General features: G+C 63.9%; 1 protein-coding gene and 2 pseudogenes across 1 annotated transcript in view; 2 read left to right on the top strand and 1 right to left on the bottom strand.

The window, feature by feature from the left end:
• LOC119100546 (DNA (cytosine-5)-methyltransferase 1) overlaps positions 1-19,118 on the bottom strand; it is a 43,262-nt gene that overhangs the window by 17,339 nt on the left and 6,805 nt on the right. Inside the window, exon 6 of the mRNA XM_037223631.1 lies at positions 18,563-18,714. Within this exon, the coding sequence (XP_037079526.1) occupies positions 18,563-18,714 (152 nt within the window). The remainder of the gene's footprint in view (positions 1-18,562; positions 18,715-19,118) is intronic.
• On the top strand, positions 657-764 carry LOC119101865 (uncharacterized; annotated as a pseudogene).
• Positions 13,160-13,335, top strand: LOC119101863 (uncharacterized; annotated as a pseudogene).

The following is a 19,118-nucleotide window of genomic DNA, read 5'->3' as shown; positions in this document are numbered from 1 at the left end:
TTGGCGCCACGTCGGCGCGGCTGTCGGCGGCGGCCGGCTGCTCGCCGCAGAGACAGGTGTGTATCGAGCGGCGCCGCGTGCCCGACTGACGTCACCGCCGCCAGCGGCAGTGGCGCAGCCGCTCACCGCGACATCTACCGCCGAGTTGGCGAAGCTCGCACCGCTCGCCGGACGACCTTACGGGACGAGGACGACGGCGGACAGCGGTGGCTTTGCTCGTCGATACCGAGGAGCTCGTACCAAGCAGATCAAAAGCCGTTCTTCAGGTGATAGCCGAGAAGGGGAGGTGTCGGGGGAGGTGCAGCCCGTCCCGGAGAGCCGTCAGAGAGCATGCGTAGGCGGGGAGGGCGTCGGTGGTCGGCCGCGCCTGTCCACCGCCGTACGGTCGGTGTGCGAGGCGCCTGTCCCAGGGCTCCGGACACGGCGCGGCCGTCGACCACCCCAGACCCGATAATTTTGATTATATGCCCACATGCTTCAATATATTTTTATGGACCTGTGTCGAAACGGAGAGAAAATCTGCGTTACGACAGCCTGGCTCTCCGCCCACTTTGATGACCGAATGCATTTGCTCCCACATCATTTTCAAATTTTCAGATCTCGCATGTTGGGTGTGTCTGAATGAACTTAAATGTATCAAAAATTTTTGATTTGTTATCGCTTCTCGGCCTTTTGGCTAAGATCAAAGTGTAGTATCTGTTCTTATCAGCTTAATTTTTTGATCTTAGCCAAAGGTTTTTCAGGTTTAAATTCTGTAAATTCTCCATTCGCGCGGCCAACAACTCCCGGTGGTGACGCCTGGCGGCCAGCAGCTGAACCACTCAAGGCCAGCGACGGGCGGCGGCTACGAGCAAGTCATCGGACGGGTCGCCGGTGAGCACGGGACGCGAGGTAAGTGCACGCGCCGACTTCCGGCCTTCCGCCCTTCCCCTGTTTAGGTCGGGAGCCTCGTGTTCCTGCCCTAAATAGGAGTTGGTGGCTGCCGTGGTTTTGGCGCGGGAACTCCCCGCGCTTTCCGTGCCTCGCCGGTGGCCCGCTAGGCGGCGCCTCACCCCGTCCGGGAGATGGCGCTGCCCGTCTCAAGCCAGCTCAGCCGCCCGGCGTCTCCCGCCCCGGGGCGGCAGCCGGAACTGGACGGCAGGGTCCTCTCCCTCCCGTACCCGCTTCCGGCTGTCATCGCCTGCCCCGTGGAGGGATGCCGGGCGTCGTACGCCGCCGCCTCCATGGCGACCCAGCGCGCCAGCCTTCGCCGACACCTGCGCGCGGGCCACGGCATCTCCGTTACCAACACGCCGTGGGTCTGCGCCGGGTGCCGGCAACAGCTCACCGCGCGGCCTTCCCGGCATCGCTGCACGGTGCCGGTCCGGGCCCGGCGGGCGGCCGGCGGCGAACTGCCGCACGGCTGTCCGTGGTGCCGGGCTACCTTCACGACGCGGCGCGGGCTGCTCAACCACCGAGCCCGCTGCCCGCGTCGGCCCGACACCGAGCCGGCCCGGGCCGTCGACCTCGGGCTACCGCCAGCCGGGACCCCACCGGGAGCGTTGCCGCAGCGGCCACCTGCCGCCGCCGGCTCGCCCCCGGACTCACCGCGGTCCTGGCTCGGTGAGCGGCTCGAGCGAGTCGCCGGCCTCCTCACCGGCCGGCGGCCGCCGTCAGCGACGCCGGAGCCGCCACCAGCGGGGACACCACGCCGCCCATCACCGCTGGCCCGGCTGGGCAACGCCGTTCAACGAGCCGGCCTCCACCTGGCAGGCCGCCCGCCGCGGAGGACCTCACCGACGACGCCAGACGCCACATCACCTGCCCCGTCGCCAGTGAGTGCCCCAGTGCCCCCTGCGCGCGCTGGGGCGGCAGGCCCGAGCCGGCCGTCCCCTCCCACGCCGCCGCACATGTCGCCGCCGCGCTACGGTCCGTCCCCCGAGGTGGCGTCCCCCGTGCGGGGAGACTGCTCACCGGTCGAGCAGCAGCGTGCATCGGGCCCGCCGGCGTCCCCGGCGCCGAGCCCGGTGTCGCTGTCGCTCCCGCTGGCGTCTCCCGGCGGCCCGCCACCTTGGGCGACGCCACCACCGGCGGCGCCGTCCCCCTCGACAGCGCTTTCACGGTGGCCGCCCGTGCCGCCACCCGCGCCGCTGCCGCCCGTGCGCGCATGTGTATGCGCGGGGTCGCCCGTTCCCGTCCCCGCGCCGGCCCAGCGAGGGCACCCACCGCAGCGGGGCCCAGTGCGGTCGGGGCCAAGTGTCGCAAGTGACGGTACGGTTCGCGACGATGGAGTGTGCGGCGCCCCGCAAGCGGCGGCTGGCGCTGGAAGCGGAGGAGAGGCCTCGCCGGGGTGCGCCCACCGTGGTCCCCGCGTGCCCCCCGGCTTCCCCCCGCCGCCGGCACCACAACTGACGTCACCCCGCCGCTCGCCTGTCGTCGCCCCCAGTGCCCCCCCACCCCCAGTGTCACCCACGCCGCCCTGTGTGCCCCCTGTGCCCCCCGGCTTCCCCCCGCCCCCCTCCTTGCCGCCGACGCCTTCCGCGTCGCGGATAGGCCTGCCGTTGCCCCTCAGCTCTTCGCCGGGGTCCTCGGGTGCCTCGGGCGGCCGCCGCCGCCGCCGGCGGCGCACCGCTCGCCGCCGACTTCTCCGCGACGGTGGCTCGACGTCGCCTGACTCATCGTCCGGCGACGCATCCACCCCGCCCCACCCCCCACCCGGCGCCAGGCCGACCGGACCCGAGCCGACCGGCGCCCCGCCGCCATCCGGCGGCCGTTGCGCCGTCGGACGGGAGCGGCGTGGGACGCCCGGCCCGGCCATCCGACCCGGCCCCCTCCCCCAGGCGGCCATTAATCAGCGGCCGGCCCGCCCGCCAGGCAGGCGAGGGGGCCGGCCGCCGGCCACGTGCGCCGCGGCGGCCGTTGGCGGCCGTCCGAGGCGTACCGTCGACCCCCGGGAGAGCGACCCCATTGTGGCCCCGGGCACCCCTGGGCCCTCCCACCCACCACCCACCACCCACGCAGGTCGCCCTCCCCGTCACCCGACGCCCGGCCCCGCTTCCGGCGGACCCCACCGACCTGTGCCCGGAGACCGCCGCCGGCCCGACCGGGAACAATGCCGCCGGCCCCCCCGCAACCCCGCCCATCGCCCGGCGCCCCCTGCTGCGGCCGGTGCCGCCGGCCCGGCGGGTGCCGCCCCCGCCACCCCCGCCGCGGCTATCCCGCCCGCGCGCGCCGACCCCGCACCGGCGCCCCGCCGTCTCGAGCGAGGTGCAGGTGACGGGCGGCCCCGCGCGGGGCGGGGGTCGCGGCGCGCGGCGTGGGGCGGGCCGCCCGGGCCGCGGTGGCGGCGGCGGCGGGGGTCGCCGCGGTGGTGGTGGCGGGGGCGGGGGTGGAGGCGGTGGCCCCCCGGACGAGCCGGCGCCAGGACCGGGCGGGCAGGCCGATCGGCCGCGGGACGCAGCAGCGCCGGAACCCGAGCTCACCGAGCTGCAGGCGGAGTTCATACCTCGCCTGCAGCGGCTCCTCGACGAACCCGAGGACGACTGGGAGCCGTGCGAGGCGCTCCTCCAGCGTATGGTGACCGACGCCTCTCGTCGCAATGAGGCGTACCACCAGCGACGAGGCCAGGCCACCGCGCGGCGCCGGGGACAGCCCGGTGCCGCCGCCCCACACGGGCCGCCCGGGCGGCCGGCAGTCGTTCCGCCTCTCAACGGCCGCCCGGGCACAGCTGGCGGTGCGCCCCCTCCCCCTCCCCGCGGCCGGCCGGACCGTCCAGCGGCGGGCGGTCCCCCTCCCCCCCAGAACGGCGACCCGGCCCCTCCACCAGCCCAACAGCCAGACCGCCGCACGACGTACCGGCCGCCCCGACACGAGCCGGCCGAGGCGAGTCGGCTCCAGCGCCTCTACCGTGCCAACCGCGGCAAGGCGATGCGCGATGTCTTGGCGGAGGAGAGCCCGTCGTGCCCACTTCAGCCCGCCGTCATTCGGGAGCATTTTGCGCCCCCCAACCGCGCTGCCGACCCGTTCGAGTGGGAGGCCCACCCCGAATGTGTCGAGGAGCCGGTGGAAGCTCTGCCCACAGCCGAGCTCTTCCGGTACTTCGAGGCAGACGAGGTGTGGCGCCGCATGTCCGCCGCCAGCACAGCGCCTGGCGCTGACGGCCTGCGCTATGTTGCGTGGCGGGCCCTCGACCCGGGTGCCCTCCTGCTGACGCGCGCATTCAACCTGTGCGCGCGGCACAGGCGGGTACCGGCCGCGTGGAAGGAGAGCAGCACGATCCTCCTTCATAAGGGCGGGGACGTGCGCGAGCCCTCGAACTGGCGCCCCATCGCCCTAATGAACACTATTGCCAAAGTGTACGCCGGCCTGTGGGCCGACCGGCTGTCCCGCTGGGCGGAGACCGAGAACCTTCTGTCATGCCAACAGAAAGGCTTCCGCAGCTATGACGGAGTGTTGGAGCACAACTTCATCCTCCAGAGCGCGATCACCGCCCAGCGGCGACAGCCGGGCGGCCAGCTTCACGTTTGCTTCATCGACCTGGCGAACGCATTCGGGAGCCTGCCGCACAGGTACTTGTGGAGTGTTCTCGCCCGCCTCGGTCTACCCGGGGAGGTGCTGTTCACCCTGGAGGACCTGTACGACGGCAGCACGACCACGTACACGACAGCCCAGGGCACGTCTGAGCCCGCACCCGTCACGCGCGGCGTGCGGCAGGGCTGCCCGCTGAGCGGCATCTTGTTCAACCTGGGCATGGAGCCTCTAGTCCGGGCGCTCGACGCCGCCGACGGCGTCACGACGCTCGCTTTCGCCGACGACCTCGCGCTGCTCTGCCGCGACGCGGAGGCGCTGGACACCGCGCTCACCACACTGGAGGAGGTGTGCAGCTGGTGTGGACTGGCGCCCAACGCGCGCAAGTCCGGGCTGCTGTCGGTCGGCAGCCCGTCGCCGCAGGTGCGGCTCATGGGTCAGCCGATCCCCGTGATCGGCGAGCGGTGCTCGTACCGCTACCTGGGCCGGCCTGTGGGACACACCAGGCTGTCGTGCCCGCCATTACAGGTGCTGGCCGAGGCGGAGCAGGCCGCCCGCCTCGTCCTGGACAGCGCGCTGGCCCCGTGGCAGAAACTGGACGCGCTACGCGCGTTCATCCTGCCACGGCTGACCCACTGCCTCCGGCTGGGTCTGCTCCCAAAACAGGCTCTGCGCCGGTTCGACGCCGAGCTGCGCTGGAGGGTCAAGGGGGCACTCCAACTGCCCTCTCGCGCGTGCCAGGAGTACCTGCACGCCAGCACCTCGCGCGGCTGTGTTGGTCTCACCGAGCTCGCCTCCGAGGCCGACATCCTCCTCCTGGCGTCTACATGGCAGCTCCTCACCTCCCCGGACGAACTCGTCCGCGAGACTGCTGCCTCTCAGCTGCAGGAGTCTGTGCGCAAGCGCCTCCTGGCTGAGCCTACCCCGGCACAGCTCGCCGACTACCTGAATGGTAGGGAGTTGAGGGACGGTGGCGACGTATCGACGCGCTTCTCACGGACGCGCGTCGCCACCAAAGCGCTGGCCAAAACCATCCCGGTTGCCTGGCGCGCGGTGGACGGCGAGCTGCGGCTTGCGGTCGGCGACGACGTGGTGCCGCGTCGCCAGGCGGCTGCCCTCCTGCGAGAGGCGGTCCGCCAGGCGGCCGCCGAGCGTTTGTATCGCCTGCCTCACCAGGGCAAAGTGATGCAGACGGTCGGCGACCAGCGCGTGAGCAGCCACTACATGTACAGTGGCAGCTTCACTCGCTTCGCCGAGTGGCGCTTTGTGCACCGCGCGCGGCTGGGACTGGTGCCTCTAAACGGCGTCCGTCGCAGCCGTGTGCGAGGCGACGAGCGCTGCCGGCGGTGCGGGTATGCGCGCGAGACGCTGCCCCATGTGCTGTGCCACTGCATGCCGCACAGCGCCGCCTTCCAGCGCCGTCACAACGCCATCCTGAGCCGCCTTCACAAGGCGGTGCAGCGGGATGGCGTGGTGACGCAGATCAACCGGCGGGTGCCGGGGTGCGCCTCCACCCTGCGCCCCGACCTGGTGGTAACCCGCGGTGACGAGGTCATCCTGGCCGACGTCACCGTGGCGTTTGAGAACGGGCCAGACGCACTTCGCGCTGCCAGCGACGCCAAGGTCCGCAAGTACACCCCGCTCGTGCACGAGCTGCGCGGGCAGGGCAAGACGGCCAGTGTGGTGGCGCTGATCGTCGGCCCCCTGGGCACCTGGTGGCGGGGCAACGAGGCCTCGCTGCGCCGGCTCCGCGTCAGCCGGAAATACGCCATGCTGATGCGGCGGCTCATGGTGAGCGACACCCTGAGGTGGTCCCGCGACATCTACATTGAACATCTGTCCGGGCGCCGCCAGTACGAGTGATCCGCGGCCGGTTCACCCGGCCGCGGTGACGTCAGGGTCGTCGCCGCCATCTTGCCGCCGCCAGCAGCGTACTGTTTCGGCCTGGCGCGGCGTCTCGGCGCGGCACGGCGGCCGCACACCCGGGCCGCCGCCTCCGCGCGGGTGCGTCCAGCGCGGCCGCCTGACGCCCCGTCCCCCCCCCCCAGTCCCCGGAGCACCACGTGTGTCGGGAACGATCCCCACCGGCGGCCTGCCCCCCCCCCCCCCCCACCTTCGGGAGGGAAGCCGGCCCCCGCCCCACCCATGCCATAGCGCGCTGCGTCGCGCCAAAAGTTGTTTGCAGCGCCATCTGCGGCGCAGCTGGTGGCGCCACCACTGCTCAGCTATTGTAGTAACGTAAGGTGGCGCCACCAGCACGCCCTGTTCGGTGCGCGACCTGGCGCTTGTTCACATTGTTTGTGCCGTTATTTAATGTCATTTCTTGAATTTTATCAAACAACCGTGTCGCGTGTAAATGTCCTCCACATCGTGGAGCGGCATCCGCTTATCTCTTTCTTTGTCTTGTTATGAAACATGTCCTTTTTTGAATAAAATATCTGTTCTTATCAGCTTAATTTTTGATCTTAGCCAAAGGTTTTTCAGGTTTAAATTCTGTAAATTCTCCATCCGCGCGGCCAACGACTCCCGGTGGTGACGCCTGGCGGCCAGCAGCTGAACCACTCAAGGCGGCTACGAGCAAGTCCTCGGACGGGTTGCCGGCGAGCACGGGACGCGAGGTAAGTGCACGCGCCGACTCCCGGCCTTCCGCCCTTCCCCTGTTTAGGTCGGGAGCCTCGTGTTCCTGCCCTAAATAGGAGTTGGTGGCTGCCGTGGTTTTGGCGCGGGAACTCCCCGCGCTTTCCGTGCCTCGCCGGTGGCCCGCTAGGCGGCGCCTCACCCCGTCCGGGAGATGGCGCTGCCCGTCTCAAGCCAGCTCAGCCGCCCGGCGTCTCCCGTCCCGGGGCGGCAGCCGGAACTGGACGGCAGGGTCCTCTCCCTCCCGTACCCGCTTCCGGCTGTCATCGCCTGCCCCGTGGAGGGATGCCGGGCGTCGTACGCCGCCGCCTCCATGGCGACCCAGCGCGCCAGCCTTCGCCGACACCTGCGCGCGGGCCACGGCATCTCCGTTTCCAACACGCCGTGGGTCTGCGCCGGGTGCCGGCAACAGCTCACCGCGCGGCCTTCCCGGCATCGCTGCACGGTGCCGGTCCGGGCCCGGCGGGCGGCCGGCGGCGAACTGCCGCACGGCTGTCCGTGGTGCCGGGCTACTTTCACGACGCGGCGCGGGCTGCTCAACCACCGAGCCCGCTGCCCGCGTCGGCCCGACACCGAGCCGGCCCGGGCCGTCGACCTCGGGCTACCGCCAGCCGGGACCCCACCGGGAGCGTTGCCGCAGCGGCCACCTGCCGCCGCCGGCTCGCCCCCGGACTCACCGCGGTCCTGGCTCGGCGAGCGGCTCGAGCGAGTCGCCGGCCTCCTCACCGGCCGGCGGCCGCCGTCAGCGACGCCGGAGCCGCCACCAGCGGGGACACCACGCCGCCCATCACCGCTGGCCCGGCTGGGCAACGCCGTTCAACGAGCCGGCCTCCACCTGGCAGGCCGCCCGCCGCGGAGGACCTCACCGACGACGCCAGACGCCACATCACCTGCCCCGTCGCCAGTGAGTGCCCCAGTGCCCCCTGCGCGCGCTGGGGCGGCAGGCCCGAGCCGGCCGTCCCCTCCCACGCCGCCGCACATGTCGCCGCCGCGCTACGGTCCGTCCCCCGAGGTGGCGTCCCCCGTGCGGGGAGACTGCTCACCGGTCGAGCAGCAGCGTGCATCGGGCCCGCCGGCGTCCCCGGCGCCGAGCCCGGTGTCGCTGTCGCTCCCGCTGGCGTCTCCCGGCGGCCCGCCACCTTGGGCGACGCCACCACCGGCGGCGCCGTCCCCCTCGACAGCGCTTTCACGGTGGCCGCCCGTGCCGCCACCCGCGCCGCTGCCGCCCGTGCGCGCATGTGTATGCGCGGGGTCGCCCGTTCCCGTCCCCGCGCCGGCCCAGCGAGGGCACCCACCGCAGCGGGGCCCAGTGCGGTCGGGGCCAAGTGTCGCAAGTGACGGTACGGTTCGCGACGACGGAGTGTGCGGCGCCCCGCAAGCGGCGGCTGGCGCTGGAAGCGGAGGAGAGGCCTCGCCGGGGTGCGCCCACCGTGGTCCCCGCGTGCCCCCCGGCTTCCCCCCGCCGCCGGCACCGCCACTGACGTCACCCCGCCGCTCGCCTGTCGTCGCCCCCAGTGCCCCCCCCACCCCCAGTGTCACCCACGCCACCCTGTGTGCCCCCTGTGCCCCCCGGCTTCCCCCCGCCCCCCCTCCTTGCCGCCGACGCCTTCCGCGTCGCGGATAGGCCTGCCGTTGCCCCTCAGCTCTTCGCCGGGGTCCTCGGGTTGCCTCGGGCGGCCGCCGCCGCCGCCGGCGGCGCACCGCTCGCCGCCGACTTCTCCGCGACGGTGGCTCGACGTCGCCTGACTCATCGGCCGGCGACGCATCCACCCCGCCCCACCCCCCCACCCGGCGCCGGGCCGACCGGACCCGAGCCGACCGGCGCCCCGCCGCCATCCGGCGACCGTTGCGCCGTCGGACGGGAGCGGCGTGGGACGCCCGGCCCGGCCATCCGACCCGGCCCCCTCCCCCAGGCGGCCATTAATCAGCGGCCGGCCCGCCCGCCAGGCAGGCGAGGGGGCCGGCCGCCGGCCACGTGCGCCGCGGCGGCCGTTGGCGTCCGTCCGGGGCGCTCCGTCGACCCCCGGGAGAGCGACCCCATTGTGACCCCGGGCACCCCTGGGCCCCCCCACCCACCACCCACCACCCACGCAGGTCGCCCTCCCCGTCACCCGACGCCCGGCCCCGCTTCCGGCGGACCCCACCGACCTGTGCCCGGAGACCGCCGCCGGCCCGACCGGGACAATGCCGCCGGCCCCCGCAACCCCGCCCATCGCCCGGCGCCCCCTGCTGCGGCCGGTGCCGCCGGCCCGGCGGGTGCCGCCCCCGCCACCCCCGCCGCGGCTATCCCGCCCGCGCGCGCCGACCCCGCACCGGCGCCCCGCCGTCTCGAGCGAGGTGCAGGGTGACGGACGGCCCGCGCGGGGCGGGGGTCGCGGCGCGCGGCGTGGGGCGGGCCGCCCGGGCCGCGGTGGCGGCGGCGGCGGGGGTGGCCGCGGTGGTGGTGGCGGGGGCGGGGGTGGAGGCGGTGGCCCCCCGGACGAGCCGGCGCCAGGACCGGGCGGGCAGGCCGATCGGCCGCGGGACGCAGCAGCGCCGGAACCCGAGCTCACCGAGCTGCAGGCAGAGTTCATACCCCGCCTGCAGCGGCTCCTCGACGAACCCGAGGACGACTGGGAGCCGTGCGAGGCGCTCCTCCAGCGTATGGTGACCGACGCCTCTCGTCGCAATGAGGCGTACCACCAGCGACGAGGCCAGGCCACCGCGCGGCGCCGGGGACAGCCCGGTGCCGCCGTCCCACACGGGCCGCCCGGGCGGCCGGCAGTCGTTCCGCCTCTCAACGGCCGCCCGGGCACAGCTGGCGGTGCGCCCCCTCCCCCTCCCCGCGGCCGGCCGGACCGCCCAGCGGCGGGCGGTCCCCCTCCCTCCCAGAACGGCGACCCGGCCCCTCCACCAGCCCAACAGCCGGACCGCCGCACGACGTACCGGCCGCCCCGACACGAGCCGACCGAGGCGAGTCGGCTCCAGCGCCTTTACCGCGCCAACCGCGGCAAGGCGATGCGCGATGTCTTGGCGGAGGAGAGCCCGTCGTGCCCACTTCAGCCCGCCGTCATTCGGGAGCATTTTGCGCCCCCCAACCGCGCTGCCGACCCGTTCGAGTGGGAGGCCCACCCCGAATGTGTCGAGGAGCCGGTGGAAGCTCTGCCCACAGCCGAGCTCTTCCGGTACTTCGAGACAGACGAGGTGTGGCGCCGTATGTCCGCCGCCAGCACAGCGCCTGGCGCTGACGGCCTGCGCTATGTTGCGTGGCGGGCCCTCGACCCGGGTGCCCTCCTGCTGACGCGCGCATTCAACCTGTGCGCGCGGCACAGGCGGGTACCGGCCGCGTGGAAGGAGAGCAGCACGATCCTCCTTCATAAGGGCGGGGACGTGCGCGAGCCCTCGAACTGGCGCCCCATCGCCCTAATGAACACTATTGCCAAAGTGTACGCCGGCCTGTGGGCCGACCGGCTGTCCCGCTGGGCGGAGACCGAGAACCTTCTGTCATGCCAACAGAAAGGCTTCCGCAGCTATGACGGAGTGTTGGAGCACAACTTCATCCTCCAGAGCGCGATCACCGCCCAGCGGCGACAGCCCGGCGGCCAGCTCCACGTTTGCTTCATCGATCTGGCGAATGCATTCGGGAGCCTGCCGCACAGGTACTTGTGGAGTGTTCTCGCCCGCCTCGGTCTACCCGGGGAGGTGCTGTTCACCCTGGAGGACCTGTACGACGGCAGCACGACCACGTACACGACAGCCCAGGGCACGTCTGAGCCCGCACCCGTCACGCGCGGCGTGCGGCAGGGCTGCCCGCTGAGCGGCATCTTGTTCAACCTGGGCATGGAGCCTCTAGTCCGGGCGCTCGACGCCGCCGACGGCGTCACGACGCTCGCTTTCGCCGACGACCTCGCGCTGCTCTGCCGCGACGCGGAGGCGCTGGACACCGCGCTCACCACACTGGAGGAGGTGTGCAGCTGGTGTGGACTGGCGCCCAACGCGCGCAAGTCCGGGCTGCTGTCGGTCGGCGGCCCGTCGCCGCAGGTGCGGCTCATGGGTCAGCCGATCCCCGTGATCGGCGAGCGGTGCTCGTACCGCTACCTGGGCCGGCCTGTGGGACACACCAGGCTGTCGTGCCCGCCATTACAGGTGCTGGCCGAGGCGGAGCAGGCCGCCCGCCTCGTCCTGGACAGCGCGCTGGCCCCGTGGCAGAGACTGGACGCGCTACGCGCGTTCATCCTGCCACGGCTGACCCACTGCCTCCGGCTGGGTCTGCTCCCAAAACAGGCTCTGCGCCGGTTCGACGCCGAGCTGCGCTGGAGGGTCAAGGGGGCACTCCAACTGCCCTCTCGCGCGTGCCAGGAGTACCTGCACGCCAGCACCTCGCGCGGCTGTGTTGGTCTCACCGAGCTCGCCTCCGAGGCCGACATCCTCCTCCTGGCGTCTACATGGCAGCTCCTCACCTCCCCGGACGAACTCGTCCGCGAGACTGCTGCCTCTCAGCTTCAGGAGTCTGTGCGCAAGCGCCTCCTGGCTGAGCCTACCCCGGCACAGCTCGCAGACTACCTGAATGGTAGGGAGTTGAGGGACGGTGGCGACGTTTCGACGCGCTTCTCACGGACGCGCGTCGCCACCAAAGCGCTGGCCAAAACCATCCCGGTTGCCTGGCGCGCGGTGGACGGCGAGCTGCGGCTTGCGGTCGGCGACGACGTGGTGCCGCGTCGCCAGGCGGCTGCCCTCCTGCGAGAGGCGGTCCGCCAGGCGGCCGCCGAGCGTTTGTATCGCCTGCCTCACCAGGGCAAAGTGATGCAGACGGTCGGCGACCAGCGCGTGAGCAGCCACTACATGTACAGTGGCAGCTTCACTCGCTTCGCCGAGTGGCGCTTTGTGCACCGCGCGCGGCTGGGACTGGTGCCTCTAAACGGCGTCCGTCGCAGCCGTGTGCGAGGCGACGAGCGCTGCCGGCGGTGCGGGTATGCGCGCGAGACGCTGCCCCATGTGCTGTGCCACTGCATGCCGCACAGCGCCGCCTTCCAGCGCCGTCACAACGCCATCCTGAGCCGCCTTCACAAGGCGGTGCAGCGGGATGGCGTGGTGACGCAGATCAACCGGCGGGTGCCGGGGTGCGCCTCCACCCTGCGCCCCGACCTGGTGGTAACCCGCGGTGACGAGGTCATCCTGGCCGACGTCACCGTGGCGTTTGAGAACGGGCCAGACGCACTTCGCGCTGCCAGCGACGCCAAGGTCCGCAAGTATACCCCGCTCGTGCACGAGCTGCGCGGGCAGGGCAAGACGGCCAGTGTGGTGGCGCTGATCGTCGGCCCCCTAGGCACCTGGTGGCGGGGCAACGAGGCCTCGCTGCGCCGGCTCCGCGTCAGCCGGAAATACGCCATGCTGATGCGGCGGCTCATGGTGAGCGACACCCTGAGGTGGTCCCGCGACATCTACATTGAACATCTGTCCGGGCGCCGCCAGTACGAGTGATCCGCGGCCGGTTCACCCGGCCGCGGTGACGTCAGGGTCGTCGCCGCCATCTTGCCGCCGCCAGCAGCGTACTGTTTCGGCCCGGCGCGGCGTCTCGGCGCGGCACGGCGGCCGCACACCCGGGCCGCCGCCTCCGCGCGGGTGCGTCCAGCGCGGCCGCCTGACGCCCCGTCCCCCCCCCCCCCCAGTCCCCGGAGCACCACGTGTGTCGGGAACGATCCCCACCGGCGGCCTGCCCCCCCCCCTCCCCCACCTTCGGGAGGGAAGCCGTCCCCCCGCCCCACCCCTGCCATAGCGCGCTGCGTCGCGCCAAAAGTTGTTTGCAGCGCCATCTGCGGCGCAGCTGGTGGCGCCACCACTGCTCAGCTATTGTAGTAACGTAAGGTGGCGCCACCAGCACGCCCTGTTCGGTGCGCGACCTGGCGCTTGCTCACATTGTTTGTGCCGTTATTTAATGCCATTTTTTGAATTTTATCAAACAACCGTGTCGCGTGTAAATGTCCTCCACATCGTGGAGCGGCATCCGCTTATCTCTTTCTTTGTCTTGTTATGAAACATGTCTTTTTTTGAATAAAAAATCTGTTCTTATCAGCTTAATATCTGATACGTCCCCTACATGGGGACCAGAATATTAAACTGATTTTTGAACTTTGGCGGGGTTTCTGGAGCTTGCTCCTGCCCTGCCGCGGGTTGGCCTGGCATTGCACTACAGCCAGGATCGGCCCACTTCAAATCCATCTGAAAATAAATATTACACTTGAAACAAATTTCTTACATCCTTACTTACATCCAGCCACTTCTGCTATATAGAAATTGACACCCACTCGAAGCATGAGGGAGGGGAGGGGGGGGGCTGGTACCCCAACCTGCTTCTCCATTCTCCAAATAACTTCTAAACGATGAGATGTAACGGCGTTCAAGACATCTTTTTCAGTCTCGTCAAATCCTGAAGAATACACAACAAAAGTTTGATCTTAGGTCACATGTGACGCCGTCAGAGGTCACGAAAGGTAAAAAGGTCGTTCTGATGGATGCAGTTAAAACACATGTCAACACGTCAAGACAGATCTTGAGGGTATAGAGGTAAGCGTTAAGACTGTGGAGAGTCATTCCGACAATTTATTGAACCACAAGAGACAGGTCAGGTCAGATCAGGTCATCGTTCAACATTGATGTACAGGTCGTCTGCAAGAACGACACTTTTTTATTTGTTAACATTAAGTTTCTGCTACATTGTTAACTATCCCAGACACAAAAATACATTTAAGGCTGACCTTGGGGTCAGCTGAGGTCAATTTGGGTCCAATCTACACACCATCGGAATTGAAAAAACAACTTTAAGTACGAACCAGCGCGAGGCTACGTGAATGGCGCAATACTTTTCCGTGGTCAGAAATAGTGTGTTGTAAATCTACAAGTGCCCAAGATCGCATAGCTGTATAGCATACATGACACAGGGTACTTCTACGTTTTGCAACGTTGTTTTGTGACAAGCTGAGAACAGGCATGCTGGTACGTAAAATAATTCGCCACCAGCTTCACAAACACGATATAGAGGTGGTCACACGCATTGCACTTGCTGATCTAACCTCTCCATCGCTGACGGGCCTTACGGGACGGATGCCTTCATTGGGAATCATGTGGGATGCATTGGTGGCGTGACAGGGACTCGAACCTAAGGCCGACAGGTACAGAGCCGAGCGTCCTAACCACCACTATACCATCACCGACCCTCCCGCTAAGCCAACACACACACATTGCCGACCCGCAAACGGCCAGCAGTGGCTGGCGGCGTAGGGCGGGGGGGGGGGGGGGGGAGAAGCTAACTTGATGATCTTACCACATATGGTAACCGGCGTAGAAACAGAAGGAAAGCACATGCATTTGTCATCAACATAGATGGACTGCCGTGGGATGCCCGCGCAGGGACAGGTGATTGAATCAAGCCCCATCGAAGATGACGCTGGGATGACATTGATCGGACAAGACGCTGTTTGCATTGTAGTAAAGGGCAATCATAGTAAGGAATAATAGTATCAAGACACGCTCGGCTACATTAGACAACGAAGTCCTTCAAGGCGCTGATGAGGGGTAGATATCGTTAAACCACTGGTCGACCATCCGGTACCACAGCACGAGGATTAACGACGAAACAGGGCAGGTCGTAATTACGTGCTGAAAAGGGTCGCGAGCGGGCCGGTAATCACCAGGCGATTACGTCGAGGGGATTAACAGTGGGGTGATGACGGCAAAACGTAACGGGCTGAACGGCACGAGTGGAACCCGCCCAATGTGGAAAGATCCCTTGAGCAATAGCATCACGTTACATCATTAACAGCTGCCAGAAAATATTTGAAAGTTTCAGTAAAGTTGACGGAAAACAGTGCGCATGGCAAGGATTCCCCCAAATGCAAGGACGTTTTGAGTGTATGCAACATTGATGTCCGCCTCAGATGCAATGCAGTCCAGCCAAGCAGAATACTTCCGGAACAGCCCGTTTTCACCTTGTCATAGGCATGACACCCCAGAACACAACACGCTATACAAAGTACTGCCCTATACATTCCATTCGGCAGAATATTTCTCTAACCGTGATAGCGAAACAAAACCTGCGTGAAAGACGACTACCTCGAGCTTGGGTCGATGTCCGTCAAGTTAGCGCCGCCTTCGCATTCGACTCCATTGTCGAGTTCAGGTTTCCAAAAAATGCTTTCCCTATGTAAATTCAGTGAGTTCTTCACGAATCTGCATTCCTCTTTTAAGTCACTTAATCTGACCTCTACAGATCGCCGAAAGGTCAACACATGGGCATCCTGTTATTCTTTCGCTTGTGGAAGAGATCTAATAAAAAAGGTACCATATTGAGGATTATGATGTCCATTTTCATCACATGCACACAATCTCTCCCATGGTCAAAAGACAAAATGTGTATCATAGTGAAGCTCGTGGTGCCTACCTTCGTTAAATTAAGAAAAATGAACATCAAGCTTAAAATCCCCCGCAAACCGATAACTAAGCGCTTATTCCTATAATTCAGAAGCCCGACAAAATGAGTATGATACTTATGCTCATTATATCTACCTTACTAACACAAGCAAAAAATGAATCGGAGTGAAAGTCCAAGGCCATACAAAAGCCAGTAAAATGTATTCGTTTACCCATAAGTGCAACAAAATAGGTATCATAGAGGTGCTCGTGATGCCCACTTTCGTCGCATCCAGAAAAACTTCTTTCGAGGTCAAATGCCAATGTCACAAAATAAAGCACCCCGTCATACATTTTGTCACCCAAAAATGTAGAAAAAGTCGTGTTATAATGATGTTCGCGATGCCCACTTTCGTCACACTTGCAAAAACTACCTCTGAAGATCAATGGTTAAGGTCAACAATAAAGCACAAAAACGCACCCTGGCACTTACTCATCTACTTAAGAAATAAAACCTTCTCAAGGCATACCGATGACTGTAAGGCTGCTTTCTTCGCATTTAAAATAAAACTTACTCTTAAGGTTGAAGGTCAAGCAAAGAGCAGTACCATGAAGTTCATTCGTTTATCTGAACACACAAAAATCACGTCATATTGATGGCTGTGGAGTCTACTTTCGATACACCTAAAGAAACCGACTCCCAAGGTAAAAGACCAAGGTCACAGAAAAGGCAGTACCTTGAGAGATGGTTCTTTTAAGTACGACAAAAGCAGACACCTTGAGCATCGATACAATACTCTTCTTATATCTATTGAGTAACTAAAATTTTGCGGGCACCACGTTTTTTGAGAGGTTGACCTTTGAAATCAAGTCAGTTTTTACAAGTGTCCCAAAAGCAGACATTATGATTATCAATGACTCGATTTTTATTTTTTAAGAAAAGGAAGAAGTGCTGTGGTATCGCGTTTAAGCGACCCCGACCTTTTCCCTGGTCAGTTTACTACAGCGTGACTGATGCAGACATTACGAGCATCAATATGACACCATTTTGTGGTATCTTTAAGTAAGCAAATATACGCATCGGCGCTGCGTTTTTCGTGACCTTAACCATTGACCTTGAGAAATTTGTTTCTAAAGGTGACGGAAGCGGACATTACAGACTATCGGAATGACAACCTTCTTGTGGCATTTATTAAGTTAGAGTTTATAGAGTCAAACAAATGCTTGCGTACCGCATTTTTTTCTGACCCTGAACTGACCTTCGGAGAAAGCTTTTCAAAGCATGACGCAAGCGGAAATCCTGAGCATATGACACCTTATCTGTGGTATCTACCAGGTACTTGTGGTATTTATGAAGTAAACAAAACAAGTCAGGGTACTGTGTTTTGTGACTTTGACCTCGAGTTAGTTTATCTATGTGGGACGAAAAAAGACGTCGCAACTATCTATATGACATTATGACATGACTTGTTGCATTTGCTAAGTTAACGAATCAATGACTGGGTACCGACTTTTGTGACCTTTGACCCGGAGAGCTCGTTTTCCGAGCGTAGGTACAGCAGACATCCCAAACACCAATATGGCACGCATTTGTTGCATTTTTTAAAATAAACGAATACATTCCAGGGTACCATGTTTTACATGACCTTGACCATGACCTTGAGTTAGTTTTTCCAAGTATGACGAAAGCGGATATCACGACCATCAATACGGCAAGATTTTTGCTGTATTTCTCAGGTAAACTAATGCATGATAGCATGATTCTTGACACGACAAAAAAAAACGAAAACGACCGGTCGTTTTTTTTGGTGAAAAGGAAATTTCCATCCTTTGAGCGTGAATCTGATCTGGAAAGGAGACCTTGCGATTTCAGGACCTTTGCACGGACGCCAGTTCCTGCTCTGGTAAACATTCTGGTGCTCATCATTGCGAAATGCAGTGGTATTTTTGGGGTAATGTTGAGTTCCTCCTCAATTTAAGCCTGCCTTTCACCCTCAAGGTTGACCTTAAGATGACAAAACACAATTGGCGAGGGCAAAGCCTTATTGGCGGTGGCGGCGGTGGCGGTATTTGCGCGACGTTTGAACGGTGTCATGACGGTCTAGGTGACCTTGAAGGTATTCACAGGCTGGCGGGCATCAAGCCCGGAAACAAGAGGGGTTTAAGCCTTAAAAAGGGCATGACTGTGAACTGCATTTAATGACCTTCCAAATGGCTATCTCAGCCCAAAACCCCACAGACATTTGGAACACACCTTCAAAACAACTTTCAAAACGGATAGATCCGTAGTTTGAGCATGGGCGCGCGTGGTGGCCTGAGGTCAGCACACATCGGCCCCACACTTACGTCAGTACGGTCAGGCGATACGTCAGTACGATGGCGTATCGCCCCCCACGCTTTTGCCAGTACGATAACACATCGACTCCACACCCTCGTCAGCACAATTGCCTTTTTCTCCTTCGTCAGTATCATGCAGTTCATTTCATGCCAATGCGGCGCGCCTGAGATTTGGACCTGGTTCCGACGGGCACGTTTTCACGATTTGAAAATCTTATGTTTTCTATTAGTCAAAGGCGGAGAAGTCGTCGTGACTCAAAACACTGCAGAAACCCGCAGCTCGATCAAAGAACTTGCGCTCGAATTCCATTACAAATACTACTGCACGACTTTTAATGGAGTTACGCTGCTTAATGGAACTTCAGGTAGGTAAAGGGATCGCAATAAACTAAATTGGCCAAATGCGTGTCTGGCCGGGCTGGGTCGGGCCAAAACGTGCCGCTGACGCTAAAATACTACCGATTAGCTCATGTTCAGACTAATCATGCAGCCTCACTTGTAAAATGCGTTGAGTTCCATAATTTGCACACACCATCTTCAGAAATCTCACTTCCACTAAGCGGGATAAACGAACGATCGTATGGAACACGTCATGAGAGCAATAACGCCGACAGCGAGGAGACACCAGCGCGGGCGAGCAGCGCGCGTCGCCAGCCTACATCAGCGCAGTGGGAAGCCACCGTGGAAACAGGCTTACCTGCAGCTTGTTCAGCAGGTCTTCGTATGTGGCGTAGGGGTAGTCACTGACAAACTCGATCACCAGCTTCGACATGTAGATCTTCTCGCGGACCGAGTCCATGATGAAGGCGTACTCGGCGCTGGGCTCCATCAGGTAGTACTCCGCACAGGCTGGCCGGGCGCGACAACCGTCAACCAACGCGTCCAGTTGAAGACGCCGGCCACCGCCAGCCAACGTCAACCGGCTGTCGGTCGGCAACCACGGCGGTCCACCAGGCAAACATCGCGTGCATGCGTCAACCAATTTCGACAACTATCAGTTGTCAGGCAACTATCACAACCACTATTTTAACGAGGTCAACTGTCACCGCACTTCCGTCTACTGACGCGTGGCCCACTTCAGTACGTGAGCCAAAAACAATGACTGATGAAACCCACATCTCCGTTCAAGTGTTGACGGCAGTCCATGACTGCGCTGGCGAGCTGTCACTGACAATTGTGCAGTGCATGTAGTTTATCGACATAACATTCTTAAGATCTAGTCAAGCCTTCTCATCGCATGGATTTCTGGGATC

The sequence above is a fragment of the Pollicipes pollicipes genome, unplaced genomic scaffold (genome assembly GCF_011947565.3).
Source record: "Pollicipes pollicipes isolate AB1234 unplaced genomic scaffold, Ppol_2.1 Scaffold_4881;HRSCAF=5763_pilon_pilon_pilon, whole genome shotgun sequence".
Classification (NCBI taxonomy): domain Eukaryota; kingdom Metazoa; phylum Arthropoda; class Thecostraca; order Pollicipedomorpha; family Pollicipedidae; genus Pollicipes; species Pollicipes pollicipes.
This window is presented reverse-complemented; position numbering and strand designations above follow the sequence as displayed.